General features: G+C 31.9%; 1 protein-coding gene across 5 annotated transcripts in view; it reads right to left on the bottom strand.

The window, feature by feature from the left end:
* LOC148275169 (uncharacterized) overlaps positions 1-17,441 on the bottom strand; it is a 166,059-nt gene that overhangs the window by 131,847 nt on the left and 16,771 nt on the right. Inside the window, exon 1 of one of the 5 annotated variants that reach the window (XM_088236075.1) lies at positions 6,823-7,117. The exons of the other annotated variants lie outside the window; for them this stretch is intronic. Coding sequence (XP_088092201.1) covers positions 6,823-6,868 — 46 coding nt within the window. The 5' untranslated portion in view covers positions 6,869-7,117. Of the gene's footprint in view, positions 1-6,822; positions 7,118-17,441 lie in introns of those variants that run through there. 5 annotated transcript variants of the gene reach the window in all.

The raw sequence follows: 17,441 nt of genomic DNA, 5'->3' as shown, positions 1-17,441 counted from the left end.
AAAAGGTATATGTTCAAGATGCGCGTTTAAGTGGCCACTTTACACACTGTGTAACATTCACCATTATGCCCATATTTAAACATCCACATTTCCTCAACTCTTCCATCTGTCGACTTTTGTGAAATAAAAGAGCTGAAACCTTTATCACGTGGGTGAGATTCGTCCGGCTGAACCAAATCACCTACTAGGCAACGCCTGAAAACAATTTTCCAATTTTTATACTTCTTCTTTTACCAGGTAGTAATTCAACAATGTTTGATTTTGTCCAAATGCTTGCAGACTGGCTGGATTTCTCCCTAGGGAGTTGTTCATATTTAAATTTATTTCAACAGAGAGGGAAAACATTTTTGAGAAGGTGTGTGTGAAGGTGTTTTTGTGAAGGTGTGTAAAGTGGCCACTTAAACCAGCCAATGACAGGTCACAAGCCCTGTAAATGCCTAGACTTCCATATTTCCTTCTCAAAAATGTTTTCCCTCTCTGTTGAAATAAATTTAAATATGAACAACTCCCTAGGGAGGAAATCCAGCCAGTCTGCAAGCATTTGGACATAATCAAACTTAGGATTTAATTTCATCTAATTCCATATTCGGATTAAATTTATTTAAAACGTCGCTTAACTCTCCCTTCCCGGTGATGTGTAGATAGTCCACATTGCATCTAACAACTTTAATATCTCTATAAATATAATAAATTATCAGTTAAGATTTTCGGTATTCCTCAGTTTTACATTTACGTATCGATTAAAATATTTTTGTAATAAATAATTAATATTTTACGGGAACAGAAACCTCATTTCATAAAAAATCTGAGATAAATCACAAATACAATAGAAGTTTACCGATGTGTAACATGTTGCGGAGTATGACGTAAAAGAGTAACCAAATGTATAATTGTCTCACACACTTATTGTGTATCACTTTTGATAATACAGGTATATTCGGGAGCCAGAAAGACAATTTCATGCGTCACACGCGGGAATAGTAAAGTTGCTAGTACTTCTGCCAGACGACAGTTAGTAGCTCTCTAAGTTTTGTTAGGGGCGGTTCTTTCGCCCGCGCTGCGAGCATGAACTTATGGTGTTCTCGTGTTTTTAGCAATTAGATTTAAAATATTTTCACTTATTAATTTGACTATAAATAATTTAAACAATTTCCTACCAATATTTTGCATGTAACCGCACCGTAACGAGCGGATGTTTTTGGCACAGTAACGGAAGGGTTAAGCTCCTGTGGCTCACAGCACCTCGATTATATTACCTATTCAGTTGGTACGTTTATTGGAATGCATCAGCTGGTTTTATTAGGAGTGTAAAATTAAACTATTTCCATATGTAAAATAAAGAAAAATGTCTCATTCCATCAGAGTACCCGCCATGAAACGATCGAATAATTTCCGGTCTAATTTATTATTCAAAACATCAAACAGCGCATGTCCAATAAACTGAGTAAACCCTTATTATTAATGAAAAGCTTATAGACGTGAACTTGTGATAAAAAATTGAGGTCATACTATTAAGTATCCATATTTTCTACGGCATATAGTACGTAAATGCCATTACTTGTACTAACAAAATAATTCTTACCAGGTTTGCCACTACTCATAATAATTTCATAATAAAATTCTAAATCATTTTATCTTTAGAAAAATAACTAACGTTAAATCGCATACCGAATTTTTATGTCTACCTGTTTCAAGACGTACCCGTCTCTTCTTTAGCACACTCACTACACTAACATGCAAATCTAGGACCAACTATCACACGCACTTGCCAATCCCTAGGCTCCACAAATATGGCAATCAGTACGAGGACAAGGCTGATATATTTGGTTCTGGACTTGATAGTTATAAAACGAGTCTGATTTCTTTTTTCCTCTCGCAATATTATTCTTAAACGTTTCTTTATTTTTAAAAATGTTTTTCCTTTTTTTGTTTTTTCATATTTATGTTTTTATTTCGTTAATATTTTTGGTTGCTTATGTGTATTTACCTACTTGTTATAGTTATGCAATTTTATTTATTTATACATGTTTTTTTTTTCATATTTATGTTGAATATATGTGAAAGGCAATTTATGCAGTTTATGTAAAAATGAATAAATAAATACTAAAATAAGTGTATTGAGTGTCCTGACGAAGAGATGGGCACGTCTTAAAACCGGTAGACATTAAAAGTCGATAAGTGGTTATATGCTAATATTTACTAACATTAAAAGTAGGAAGAATTGGCTTAATGTAATATGCCGGTCCTTATATTTATATAAAGTGTTTAATATTAAATAAATAGTTAACATGTTTGACCACCAAATTAATGATTTAAACATTAAAAATATTTAAAACTTTGTTATTTACAATATTTATTTTTTTTCATTTCGACACGTTTATTTAAAATATTATTAATACGTTTTTTGCTGATAGTAATACTGTAACACGTATTCAGTTTGTAAACAATTTTATTAGCAGTTCACAATTGAGTCCTGGTCCCGATACTAAAGTCTTGGAGCGAAGTTTGGCTTGGAAAAACAGGGATGAAAGTAGGCTGAATGCTGTCAAAATGCGATTTCTTAGGCGAATGTGTGGTAAAACTATGTACGATAGATGCACAAATGTTGAGATCCGTACATTATGCGAGGCTGAGATAAGCACTATCGACAAAATCAAGAAAGGAGCTCTGCGTTGGTTTGGACATATAGAGCGAATGGACAGCGAAAGAATGGCTAAAATATTTACGATGCTAATGTTGGTGGATGCAGAAATAGAGGAAGACCGAGAAAGACATGGGATAACTAAATCTAACAAATACTTGATGATACGGCGCGCATGCACGAGAAGATGTATGAATGTAGAAGAATCTGTTGGCAAAGATAGAGTGATCTGGCGTTCTATCTTCTGTGCCTACACTTACGGAGAAACGGCGTGATGGTTTGTTTGTTTTGAACAATTTTATAATATATTTTTAAACTTTTCTGATCAATCAATATATAACCAACAAAAGCATGTATTTATAAATTACGAGCTGAAACCGGCAAAGCTTTGCTATTGTTAGATATGAGTACATACTCGTGTATAGATTAAATGAACACAATTGAAAGTTTGATATCGATATTATTAGTCCAAATTAGATATGTGAGTTAATATTATTATTTTTGTGTTTCGGTTTACATAAATTGTGTGGACAGAGAATTTTGATAAATAGGTATTCGAACATCATTTTCCTGTCACTGTCTTGCAGATGCCTTCCCGATACTGTGCGAAAAAGACAACCGCATGTCAGACCTTTTTTAGACAAAATCGACGTTTCGTTGTTCCGTTTTCCGCACCTCAAAACTGAACCGATTTCTTCAGACAGAGTATCAGAATAAAACTTTATGTAGCGGTACGTTTCGCGTTTTTCAAAAATAGTTATATTGGTATACCGTGCGCCCGAAGATAGCAGATAAAGTTGTGCTTTTTTACGGGTTTTTCGATGGTTTTGGTTCCCATAGTAAATAATTAAAAAAAAAAACGAAATCAAAGGAAAACACCAATGTGTAAAGATATTTTAAAAAACACTGCTTTTGAGCCATAATCCAAAGAGAAAATACGGGAATACGTTTGTATGAAGATAAGTTGGACCGCATTTCATCTTAAAATCAAAAATTATGAAGTATACTTACAAAACTTTACTTCATAATGCTTTTATGCAACCATAGAAACTGGTTCTATGTTAAAAAATAAAACCATCAACCTATTAATACACATAGACGCACCCACTAAAATTATGACACTTTACTCATGCCCAAACGCTCAGTCCTGCCCTACGCGTATTTATCCGTTCTTAAACCGCCAGCCAGGTTCTGACGTGAGCTTGACATTTAATTCGAAATCGAAATGCTTGGTTGTGTCATGAAAGCGTGTAAAAACCGTTCGGATAAACTTCAAAAAGATGGTGTCACTTTTCATTGGTAAGTAGGTACCTGGATACTTGTTCATGATTGAATTCCAGAACGTAAAATAATTCATTTTCGAATATTGAATTTAAGTAGGTACCTAAGTTCTTTTTTATAGTTGAATTCCAATGTGAATGCTCTTCTCACCAAAAGGGGTGCGCTTTATACAGGAATGCGATTTTCGAAATTGTATTGATGTCAGTTAATATAATTTCAGCATTACAAATAAAATTCACTAAACATAAATAAATGGGTAGAAATTATTAGGAATTTACGGAAATAATCTGATTAGGATCGCTAAAAAAATAATGTTGTTTGTAAACATTCAAAAACAATTTTTTTACGCACATAAAAATTACATCCTTACAATTTTTTTGTATTCGTATTCTCGGCGAATGCAGCCCTACGATGAAAAAAACATTTACGTTCCTAACTTTTTTAAAATTAATAAATTAAAAAATTTAAGAGCCATAAATATGCCCACGGCAGGGATCTACATTTAAATTAATTCTCGTAAATCGGCCGAGTAGTTATTCAGTCCACCAAGAACATACAAACGAACATTAGTTTTTATATATTAATATATCTAATGATCGAAAATATATTATTAAATCGCATATTCATGTGAACTCTTTAAATACCTGTATTTAAAAACGTGTCATCTTTTGCTTACTGTAACATGACGTTACAGCACAGTCTCCAGAGGATTTTTTTAGCACAGTATTATAAGAGTTAAATCTTGCATCAAGAAACATCTACTTTTTATCCTTATCTATCCTATCTTCCACTCTCTTTCTTCTTGTTTTCCTATAAAATACTATAATGGATATTGATAAATTTACATATGTTCATTTCCGGTTTTATTTTTGTATCTTTTTTTTCTTGTGTGCGTTTTGAAGCTTTGAAAATTGAAATTGCCATTTGGCAATAAGCCTGCAAGTATTCTTTTTATTTAACACTTTGTATCCCGGAGCCGTGTAAACACGTGATTATATAACAATACGTTGTGTCCCGGTCCCGCGTTTTCACGTTGTTTACCAGCTGTCTAAAAAGGTGTATTTTATTGACATCTAGTGAGTTTTATTAGTACTTTTTCGCTGCTGGTAAACCACGTGAAAACACGGGACCGGGACACAACGCATGGTTATTATAATCACGTGTTTACACGGCTCCGGGATACTAAGCACAAAAAAAGGAGTGAGGCCCTGCATATGTGCGAACACTGCAATGCGCAATGTGGCTCTCCATAAAGTCCAATGTTTGCAAAACTATCATACAAAAATGACTTATTTAATTGTTTTTAATAAATATGAGAAGTTTGGATTGATTTAACCTAGTATTTTCATAATTATGACACTTTTAAGAAACCCTTCACAAAGCATGAAATTTCACAAAAATGGGCCGGGCACAGAGTAAATTCTATGTGTATTTGGCCGGTACTCAAAGTGTTAATGATAAAACCAAAAATAAATCAAACTCTTTGCCGGTGAGACGGGGCGGGAGTCCAATTCTCATTCTAATCTTGAAGTTAAATTCAGTCGTGCTAATTTTAAGTGCAGATCCCCTTTTCAAAACACATCTTTATCTGTACAGATATAAGTTTAACTACCGCAGTTTATTTGTGTCCGTTTGAAATAAACTAATACAACAATTATGTACGTAGGAAAAGAGAAAACTAAAAATATTATAGTGCCTTCACTAGAAGGAAATAATGTAACTTCAAATCATTGTACAGGAAAGATTATTATTTATCGGTAATAAATGAGCTGATGTTTATTTGTAAGAGTGTCATTTGCATTTTATTGAAATATTCAGGTATAAATCCTGTAAAAAAAATCTAGTGGGGATAAGCCGGTTTTGTATTGTAGTGGTTGACGCATTCGTTTGCAAAGCTTGAGGTCCTGATTTTATTCCTGGCAGGGTCGTCGTGAAACACTTGTTTAAAAGGTGACTTTACACTACAGTATTTCACTGTCCTTGGACTGGTACCTGAAGCGTACGATTGATAACCTTATCTTTACGTAACAAATGATCGAAACACGCTGCATTTGGTATTCAAATGTAGTGCTCTATGAACCGTCGGATGCCGATAGGGGTGCGGCGATAATGATGATTCAAAATAACAAAGCTGCTTTGAATTGAAACATTTGTCATTGACATTTTTACTAAAGTATGTTGGAAAATAAATTATTTTATTTTTAACATAAATTTTTTAACTGTTTTTAACATCCTAGATAACAAAAAAAGATTTTTATTTTATGATTGTTTGATTCATGATTTCTATAAATGTAATTTTAGTATTGACAAGGGTAGTTAGTATTTAATAATGATCATATTAAAACTGAAAAAAAATGTTAGGCACATTTATATAATTTTTTAAACTCATGTTAAATCTAAAGTTTATATTTAAAGCCCTAAGTTTGTGGTTATTCATTATAATAAAATAAATAAAACAACTTTGTTTTTAACCACTAATTTATATTTTTTTTCCCACCGACCCGTTTCAAAGCAAACAAGCTTCTTCGTCAAGGTTTACGTAACTTATGAATTAATTCCTATTTTATTTTTATCATGTTAACTAAATACTACACGTTGACCCAATAAATCAAGTCCCTTTTTCCTCTTCTCTCCTGTCTAGCTTCGAAAATATTGACATCAAATTACCACCCTTGTAAGGAAAAAAAGACTTGATTTATTGGGTCCACGTGTAGTATTTAGTTAATATGATAAAAATAAAATCGGAATTAATTCATTAGTTACGTAAACCTTGACGAAGAAGCTTGTTTGCATTGAAACCGGTCGGTGGGAAAAAAAATAATAAAAGTTAGTGGTTAATAACAAAGTTGTTTTATTTATTTTATCATGTTAAATCATTTAAAAAATACAAAATGACTTACAATTGGAATGGTAATGATATCTGGATGCCTCGAAGAATCCCTCCATGTTTGTTACAGTGCAAAATTAGATCGAAATTTTATTAATTCAAGATAAAAGACTGTGAATAAATCAGAACAAATAACTTGATCACTTTGTTGCTATTAGAAAAGCCTTTCCGTAACATATTTCACAGGGAAGGGGGAGAATTGAGGGAAATAACTTTTATTTTAACTTAATGTATTGTGCTAGAAATCTCAACATGAAGTGAATAAAAAATACTTAGATTGTAATTGCGTTTTACTTAGTTGTTTTAATAATGTTTTACTTCATGATATCTTGGGATCATAAATTTTTATCTTTCAGCATAAAAATGAACACAGATAAGAGGAAGTTGTATTACGTCAAACATTTTCACACCTCTTTCAAGTCATGAGATGTTCATATTCATATAAACAGTATCTAACATCGAAGTCATGTGACGAGGTTCCTCCCCCTCCAAATAGTTTGGATAAATCGTATTGTAAAACTGACCGATTTCTTAAAGCTTGAAATGGCTGCAAATGACATGGGTCTTAAAATTAATACATCTAAGACTAAATATATGTTTGCAAGAAAGTCACAAATGAACTATGTACAACAAGCAATTGACGTTGGGTCACACCACATAGACAATGTCAATTCCTTTAAATATTTAGGTACTGTAATGACTAATGATAACAATTATAGTACCGATATTAGAGTACGGCTATCGGCAGAAAACAGATGTTATTATGGCTTGTTTAAACATCTGGGATCCAAATTGCTTACGAGAAAAACTAAGACCATTATTTACAAAACTCTCCTCGGACCGGTTATTACATATGGTGCCGAATGCTGGGTTATTACTAAAAGAGATGAAAATATGGTATTAGTATTCGAAAAAAAAAATACTTAGGAAGATATTTGGTACTGTCAACAAAAACGGGGTGTGGAGGAGACGGTTTAATCGTGAATTAGAGGCACTGTATGGCGAACCCAATATTGCACAATTCATCAAAATAAGAAGATTACAATGGTTGGGCCATGTGCACAGAATGAATGATAACCGCACCCCAAAAAATATTATTTATACCACTCCGGAAGGCAGACGAAGCAGAGGCAGACCAAAATTAAGATGGCTGGATAGTGTGGAAAGTGACATAAAAGCGATTGGCCTGACGAACTGGAGAAGAGCCGCGGGGTGCAGGGACGAATGGAGACAAATTCTGGAGGAGGCCAGGGCCCACAACGGGCTGTAGCGCCACTGATGATGATGAAAACTGACCGAATCTATTGAATAAAATACTTTTTTATGTGACCACATGCATTTTCTTTGGAAAACTACTACATAGCTTCAGAAAGCATCGATCTTTCTATCTACATGTGTAGTTTTAAATTATGTACACCTCAGTTTATAACTACACCTGTAGATAGAAAGATTTTCGCTTTCCGAAACTAAAAGTAGTGCTCCAAAACTAATTCAAGTGGTGTCAAAATAAAGATAATCATGTTATTCCACAATGTTTGTGAATTTACAAAATCAAATGGAACATGATGTTTCCCAGCTCATGACATGGTTAAGAATCAATAAACTAACATTAAATGCAAAAAATCTCACTATTTTATATTTAAAAATAAACTTAACTTAAATATTGCAATCGGTTTAGATCGACTGGAAAAAAAATATGTTACTAAATATTTAGGCCTAACCATAGATTCTAAGCTCACCTGGAATGATCAGTTTGAGCTTGTCAAATCTAAAATTGCGCCAATTGCTGGAATCCTGTATAGACTTCAGAACATGCTTCCGACAACACTACTTCGGGCCGAATATTTTGGCATGTTTCACTCTCATCTATCCTATTTTACTTGTGTCTGGGGATTTGCGACGAAAAAGATGATTGCGGAAATACAGGTTCTACAAAATAGAGCAATAAGAAATGTGTTTCGTTTTCCAAGACATAAAAACGTAAAAGAAATATATTCTGATACCAATATAAAACCTTTTAGTATTTAATCTTTATATGAGATAACTTACACTTTTTTACAAATATTGCACCATACATTAAACTCCAATTTAACGCCTTAATTCAACAGAGATATTCATAACCATCGCACACGATCTCATAACTGTATACATTTACCCCCTGTACACTCCTCTAAATTCGGATTGAGGTCTCTCCTTTACGTTGCCTCTACTCAATATAACCTTCTGCCTATTCACCTTAAATCAATTTCATTCCAGTCTACGAATGGCAATCAAATTCCATTAAAAAATCATTTCCCTAAATTATTTCTCGATAACCCTTGACTTATGTAAGTTAATGTTAAATAATATATTATAATTTGTTTTTAAAAAGGTTGACGAGATTTGTCCATTTTAGTTTTAATTATGTCTTACTAAATATGTTTTTATCTGATAACCTTTAATTGTATCTACCCCAAAATGAGTTTGCTAACTCATGGGAACACAATTTTATTATTGTACATATTTGTGTTTTGAAATTATTTTTTTTTTTTTTAAAAGCCGATTCAATAAATAATTAAAAATAATCCGCTCTCAAAATGACTTAGTTAATTTTCGAATTTCGTAAAATAATATTTTGAGTAGGTACGTGAAAATTGTAAAAGACAAAATACTAAATTTAAAACCTCTCAGGGCCAGTTACACGGAAAAGGTTTTAGTTGAGTACAGTCCATTCGAATTGTTGATAAACTATTTTATGTGTACGTAGTATAAAGTTTTAATGCAAATCTAGAATATTTTGACTCAGTCCAAATGTTTGCAGACAGTGACTTAAACAATGATTTTACTGTCCTCTGTTAAAATACTTATTTGATCTCTTATCTACAAAATATGTTAAGAATAGTAAAGAAGCTGTAAAAGTTGTAAACAATTCACCAGTCTTGAAGATGCCTGCTTAGGCGAAAGCGCTCGTTGGTCAAAATAATAATATGTAAAACTAAACCAAGAAGTTTTATTGATAATTTTATTTGTAATTTTATAAAAATCATTAACTATGGAGTTTTATCAAGAAATATCAACAAAAAACATTAATGATTTTACTCCGTAGGGATTTATTAAGATTAACTTTTTAAAAGAAAGATGGAAAACATTTAAGAAAGAAAATTTGGAAGTCTAGGCATTAACTTGTAAATTAACATTAAATTAGTCTGCATGCGTTATTCTTAATATTCTCAAGCTTTTTAGCTAGACTATGCTCAGATTTTTTTTAAATGTAATATGTGTTTTTGGGGATTTTTGTGATTCTAATTGCCATAATTTTTATTTTGCTATTGTAAATAATATTATAGTTTTTAGGATACAAAGTTACCTCTGTAAACAAACATTGTGTCCCTAAATGAGTTTTTTTCCAAAAATTCCTTAGGAATATTATATAAAATTACTTATATATTCTCTGTTGCAATTAATTTTTTTTCATCTTCCCAACCGTGTCACCAGAAGTCAAAATCTGCTATTTATTAAATCTTCTAAGAGCAACTTTTGTTTTTACAATGTCCAGAATGTGTAGATTAGTCAAACCGTCACACGACTTGGAATCCTTTGGGATAGATCTTCCGGCTTTTCGTAGATGTCTTCGCCATTAAGACAGTGTGGGATAAAGGTGGATTGGCATGATTTAGCTCGAAGTCTTGTATGTCCATCGTTTTTATGAATATATTGTATACCATTATTGTATTGCCCTTGTTTGTCTTTGCCATATAGTTTTATGTTCTATTTGTTCAGTTTCTTGTATTTATGTTTCTTCATGTAACTGTTGTTATTGCCTTAGGCCGAATCTTTATATATTTAATTCCTCTGTACGTGTGATGTCACCGTACTCCTCCGAAACGGCTGAACTGATTTACGTGCGGTTTTCAGAGAAATATAGATCTTTGCGCTGTGCGTGTTCGTGGATATTAAAATCTTCAATCGAATGTGTAAAAAAGAAGTTAGGAGCATTAATGTTTTATTCATCGATCTACCAGGGTTGCATTCGAGGAGAATTTATTTGCGAAAAATGGAAAGATGTTGTTTTTTTTGTGTTTAAAAAAAGTTTGTTTTTGAATGTTTATAAACAGCATTTGTTTTTTGTGGATCTCAATCAGATTCTTTCCTTAAATTCCTTATAATTTGTACCCATTTATTTATTTTTATTGGATTTAAGGTAACACTAAAATAATATTAAATTCAATACATTTTTTAAAATCGTACTTAAGTACACCCCTTTGTTGGTAAGACGATCGGAGTTTGACGTTTGCAAAAAGAAGCCATATTTGAAAAAATATTTATTTCATGTTTTGGAATTCAACCATAAACAAGTACCTAGGAACCTACTTGAATTCACTATACACATTTTTAGTTTTGGAATTCATTCACAAACAAGTACCTAGGTACCTACTTATTAATGAAAAGTATTTTGCCAACGTTCGGGCAGGACAACGTCTGTCGGGTTAATAAATAAATGAAGTAAATAATGATTAAAAAAACAGGGCTTATGACCTGTCATTGGCTGGTTTAAGTGTTCACTTTACACACTGTGTAACATTCACTGTTTAAAAATCCATATTTCTTCAAATCCTCCATCTGATTATGCGAAGTTTGAGATGAATCATCAATAAAGCTTCGACATGTATAAACTTTTTCCATATTACACTATTATAAAATCATCTGTATTATTCATTATCTTGTCTAATATTTGCTTTGTATCTGGCTACGAACATGTTAAATAAGTTACCTTAAAATTAAACTTTTGATTCTGAATCGAACTGCCATTTCGCATGACTTCGACAGCTTTACATTGAACTCTCGAGACCTTGTGACCAAATTTTGATGGTCATATCGAGTATTGGTAAACTACATAAAAGATTGCACGCGCGGATCTTGCAAGACCTGAAGAACCGGTTCCAATCTCGTATTATCACCTATTACTCACATGTTCTCTTGTGTCTAGTGCTAGTGTCACTATATCTACATTATATGCCGTGCATAATAATGATGATATAATTAGCATTAGCATTCTGAATTCAATAATTGACAATAGCAAAACAATATAAATTATTTGCTAATATTTATGATGAATTAATATTTTTTTAGTGTGGTATTTAGTTTATATTTTAAGGTTTATATTTTGTTTATTTTTCCAAGAAATATTATCGTTCTAATATCTAAATTTAGATGGCATTTTCAACGAGTTATAAATAACTCACTGTTAGAAAATGGAAATCAATTCGGGGTAGAGTGGGGTTCGAACCTCGGAACTCTGATTCGTCAGTCCGCAACACTAGCCACGGGACTACAACCTGATTTTAAATACGTATTTTTTTCAACTGCTGCTATACTCATTTATTTTATTTGTGAATTTATTGCATGTAAACATACATTTATATTTACATCGAATCTATACAGAGTGTTCATTTAACCCTGTCACATTCGAAACCACGATGATAAGTATGGGCAAGAAGACATATTAGCATATTTCAAAAAATATTTAGAACAAAGATTTTTTTTTTTTAAATATTAAACAAAACAAATGGTTGCTTACTTCTGCAGAGGAGAAGCAAGGGGAGCGCGGCCGCGCGTTTTTAGCGTATCAGAATCGTCTTCCCCTCCTCCTTGTTTTTCCCTTGCAGATTTCAGAAACCATTAGCTTTTTTTGATATTATATTTTTTTAAATTTTATTCGTTTTAAAAATTTATTTTCATGTGCCAATATATCTTCTAACTCATACTGATCATCGTTGTTTCGGATGTGACAGGGTTTAATGAACACCTGTATAAAACTAGAGGAAAAAAATAGTTTTGTTTTTTTGGTAAATATTTTTTTTTCATTTTCAAAAACGTTTTTCGTAGGTTAACTGTGTATATGTTTGTTCAGCATTTTTATCACAACTGAGAGAAAGAGACAACATTTTTCAGAAGGCAATATTAAAGTCAAGCCATTTACAGATCTTAATTAAGTTAATTGTCTTTTTTTCACACTGTGTTACATTCACCTTCTGCCTATATTTAAAGATCCAAATTTCTTCAATTTGTTGATTTTTAAAATGTCAAACGTAGCTTATTAATTAAGTGAAATAATTCAATCACGATGTTGATCGATTTTTTTCTAAAAATCTCAGATATTAGGAACATGAGAAAATACAATACTTAAAAATGTTTACCAATGCACTGCGAAAATTTTTGAGAACTACCTAGAAAAATATTTTGAACAACCTAAAATAAATTCAGAAAAAAGATAGGGAAAAAATGTCCTGAAAAAACTGAAAGATTCTGAAAGTAAATGCTAAATCTAAAAAAGGCAATAACGAGAAGTATGAAACTTTTGCAAAGCAATAGAATTTTTTAAATGCTAAGGTCATAAGATTCACATGCTAATAAAATATAATTAAAATAGCAATAATTTTTATCGCTACTGTAGTATATTATTATTTATGAATTCTTAGTGTCACTCTTACGTATAGCCGTCAGGGGCTATTATTTTATAATGCTCATCGTTTAATTAGCAAAAAAAAATCATACATATTTATAACCCTTTCTAAAACTTGGCTTTTTAATTTAATTTACATTTTTTTTTTATGTAGGTACCTACATCGTCATCATCATCATCATTATCATCATCATCATCATCATCATCAACATCATGACCGGTTTCATCGCTTTCGCGACTGGTCTCTTTATTAAGAAATTCATTTTTTTTATACAAAACAGAAGTAAGGATAGAGAATTCAAAATTATATGAGTAATTTTTTTTCTTTTTTCTTAGGGATCATTTACAAAGTGTTGTGGATTAAAGTATCACTTGTATTTAATATTATATAAAAAATTGCATATATACGATTAAAGATACAAACCATTGTTAGGAACGTAATATAAATAATGTAAATTAATCCCTCGACACGGGATGTACCCGGGGAGGCGTTCAGTGTTCATATAGAAAATAAAAAAGGAATGTATTATGTGAAATAAAAAAAAATTAAACAAATGGAAATAATTATTTTCTACAATTCTCACACGGTACAAATCTACACAGCACGGTAAAATTACCAAGGAACGATTGATATTTATTATGTTATCCGAATCTCCTTACTTTTACGGATTATTTTACTTTTAAGGAATGCAGAAATAAGACAGCGGACGCAGTTATCTCCGGTGACAACCGGCGATATATTATTGACGCCTCTCGAGAGCTTTACAAGGCATCGAGTTCTCGTAGTCCTGGACATCTACGGCTGACATGACAGTTGATCAGCAATGAGGAAGTTCAGCGTCTTTTTTTATTTGTTAAAAGACTATTAAACTAAGCCAAAAAAAAAGATTTTTTTACTTATCGTATTATCAGCGCTATGATTTTTTAAAGTTTTGTATTTCTAAAACAACTCCGCGTGTGACGTCAGAGGTTGTTTCCTGTTAGTTCTTCCCATTGGTTCATTTACGGTAAACCAGCCGGATATCCTTCCTAACTCTCGCATCATTGCGCATTCTAGAGGAAAGAGGAACCAACCAACCATAACGATAGATCTTTCTTGCTCTAACTATAATGCTTTTTTTTCATCTATTGATATATTTTACATGCTCCTTAATTTATTTAAAAATAAATTAAGACTTATTATTTCTGGCTGCGATACGATTTCACTTACTATTTAATGATGCTCACACTTACACACACCTAAACACTAACTCCCACACTAATACGCATATACACACATATACACTTACTCTTATACAAATACACATATGTAAACACACCCTTTTGTTGTAACATAATTTAATAATATGTATGGTTCTTATTTAGAAACTTCGCTGGTCTGTCTTTAAGCCGTATTTTTTTAAAAATATCATTACATCATTGTCGAATGTTTGTTTTTTTTAAATAAATAAATAAATATGAACCAGTGACGTCAATCAAAGAAGTGCGTTTTTATAAAAAAATTTTTTTTTCGTACATTTTCAAAAAAATTTGCCGTACAATTAAATGCTCTAATTTTTACCGCGCGCAAAAAAACATTTTTTATATCCAATTTACCATAAAGCTGAAGTTTCTTATTTGTTCACGTCTAAACTACGAGGCGCGGACTTGACTTAAAAGGACACACGCTTGGCCGGATTGGAGAGATTTTGTAAATACCGTATACGATAAATGATGCGTCAGAAAGAGTATTATTCGTTTGTGTCATTAAAGTGTCACCTTCTTTTCATTTATATATGATAAGGACAATAGTACATGCATAAGTCATCATTTTAACTGCATATTAAAAGACAAACTGCAGTCAATTTGAAATAAGTAATTTTATTTTAGAACAAAATGACTCGTGTAGAGAAAACGTTTTTTTTATTTATTTCAAAGCAAATACTACAGGACCCTAATACGAATGACGTATAATTAAATATTTATTTATTTATTATTATAACCAACGGCCGTAGCCAATTCGTACAAAATTAAAGTTAAATATAATATAAAAAGAGCATAGTAATAAAAGTAATGTTTAGTTAATAAAAAGAATAAAAGATTTATAGAAAACCACCAAAGTAAATTATCTGAATTCAATTATTGTAAAATTGAAAATATTAACACTTTGTATCCCGGAGCCGTGTAAACACGTGATTATATAACCACGCGTTGTGTCCCGGTCCCGTGTTTTCACGTGATTTACCAGCGGTAAAAAAAGTGAATTTTACTGACATCTAGTGACTTTTATTAGTACTTTTTCACTGCGGGTAAACTATGTGAAAACACGGGACCGGGACACAACGCGTGGTTATTATAATCACGTGTTTACACGGCTCCGGGATACAAAGCACAAAAAAGGAGTGAGACGCTGTATGTGCGCGAACATTGCAATGTGGCTCTCCATAAAGGCCAATGTTAGCAAAACTATCATAAAAAAATTACTTATTAAATTGTTTCAAATAAATATAAGAAGTTAGAATTGATTTAACTCAATATTTTTTATAATTATGACACGTTTAAGAAACCCTTCACAAAGCATGAAATTTCACAAAAATGGGCCGGGCACAGGGTAAATTCTATGTGTATTCGGCCGGTATTCAAAATGTTAACGGATTTTGTATGCACTTCTTAAACCTAATCAATCCGGTGTCAAAAATGTCAACCTCTACGTTTTCAATGCTGTTGAATAATCTGCAAATTCTTGATATTGGATTGAAAAAGGACACATTATTCTTGAACGAATCCATGCTGAATGCTTTTGGGTTCCTTGCGGTATGACCATTAGAAAGACTCATTTTTATAATTTTCAAACAGCTTGAACTTTCCAATTTACCGTAAACAATCTTATTATATAAATCAACAGGTCTTACCTTTCTTCTAGTTTCTAACGTTTTGAAGTGAAAGCGATAAAAGTCTTAGATTTTTTTTATACACATTCAACAATATATTTATATTTATTGTAATGTGGATTCCTGTTGTAATATGGTATAAAAAAAATAGGTGGAATGATTATTAAACAGATTAAATGTATAATAAGTTAAATACGTGAAAAACCGCGGTCTTACCTTTCTTTATACAAATGCACTGTCGTATTTTCTCCCTAGATTATGGCAATGATTTTTTTACACACTATACATATTTACCATTGGCATGTCTCTATTGTTAATATTTTATTGATAAATTGTTTCTTATGGAATCAGAACCATCCAAAAATCCAAAAACGCGCCCAGTTTTATCTGCCGTCTTCGGACGCACAGTATACAAATATCAACAATATTTTGAGTTTGTCCAAATTTTTGTAGACAAGGACTGGATTTAACTCCCTGGGGAGCTGTTTATATTAACATATTACAACAGAGATGAATAACATTTAAGAGAAGGTAATATAGAAGTCTAGGCATCTACAGGGCTTATGACCTGTCAGTGGTTGGTTTAAGTGGCCACTTTACACACTGTGTAACACTCACCATTCTGCCCATATTTAAACATCTATATTCCTTCAATTCTTTCATCTGTTGATGTTGATGTTGTACTCTGTTGTAATATGTTAGTATGCAAATATGATTAATAATTTTAATTAAAAAAAGGTAGTTACACAGAAAATTTTGTTCTGATACTCTTTCTAAAAAAAAACATCAAAATCGGTTCAATTTTATGGTGCGGAAAACGAGACAGCGAAACGTCGATTTCAGTTGGCCAAGATCAGTATGTCGTGCAGGTGTCTTGTTGCACTGTATCGGGGAAGCATCTGCGAGAAAGTAACAGAAAGATTTATCATTATTATTATTATTATTTATGTTCAAATACCTATTCGTCGAAATTCTTCTTTACCGCATTTCCCTTAAGCGATGTTTTAAAATGGATAGACATTTTATTCGGTTTCTCCGAAAAATCACATAAATTCGGGCGGCCTTATATCTTTTGCCTTTCTGGCAATCTAATATTCTATACTTATATCGCTGTTTTAAAAAGTTATTTACTATAGGAGCAACTTAAAATCATCCATATTTTCCAGTAGTTATACTATTTGCCAAACTGTTTTCTTCAAACATGATAAAAAATTGAGAGACCCCGTTATATTCTGTCTACGAACATTTTTATTCGATTCGTCAAATGATTTAATAATAGCCTTATGAATTAATTTAATTCGTCTCTATTAATAAACCTCA

The sequence above is a fragment of the Micrasema longulum genome, unplaced genomic scaffold (genome assembly GCF_059751315.1).
Source record: "Micrasema longulum isolate JH-2025_06_02 unplaced genomic scaffold, ASM5975131v1 h1tg001496l, whole genome shotgun sequence".
Taxonomy (NCBI): Eukaryota; Metazoa; Arthropoda; class Insecta; order Trichoptera; family Brachycentridae; genus Micrasema; species Micrasema longulum.
The sequence above is the reverse complement of the archived record's forward strand: the minus strand, read 5'-3'. Positions and strand labels throughout refer to the sequence as shown.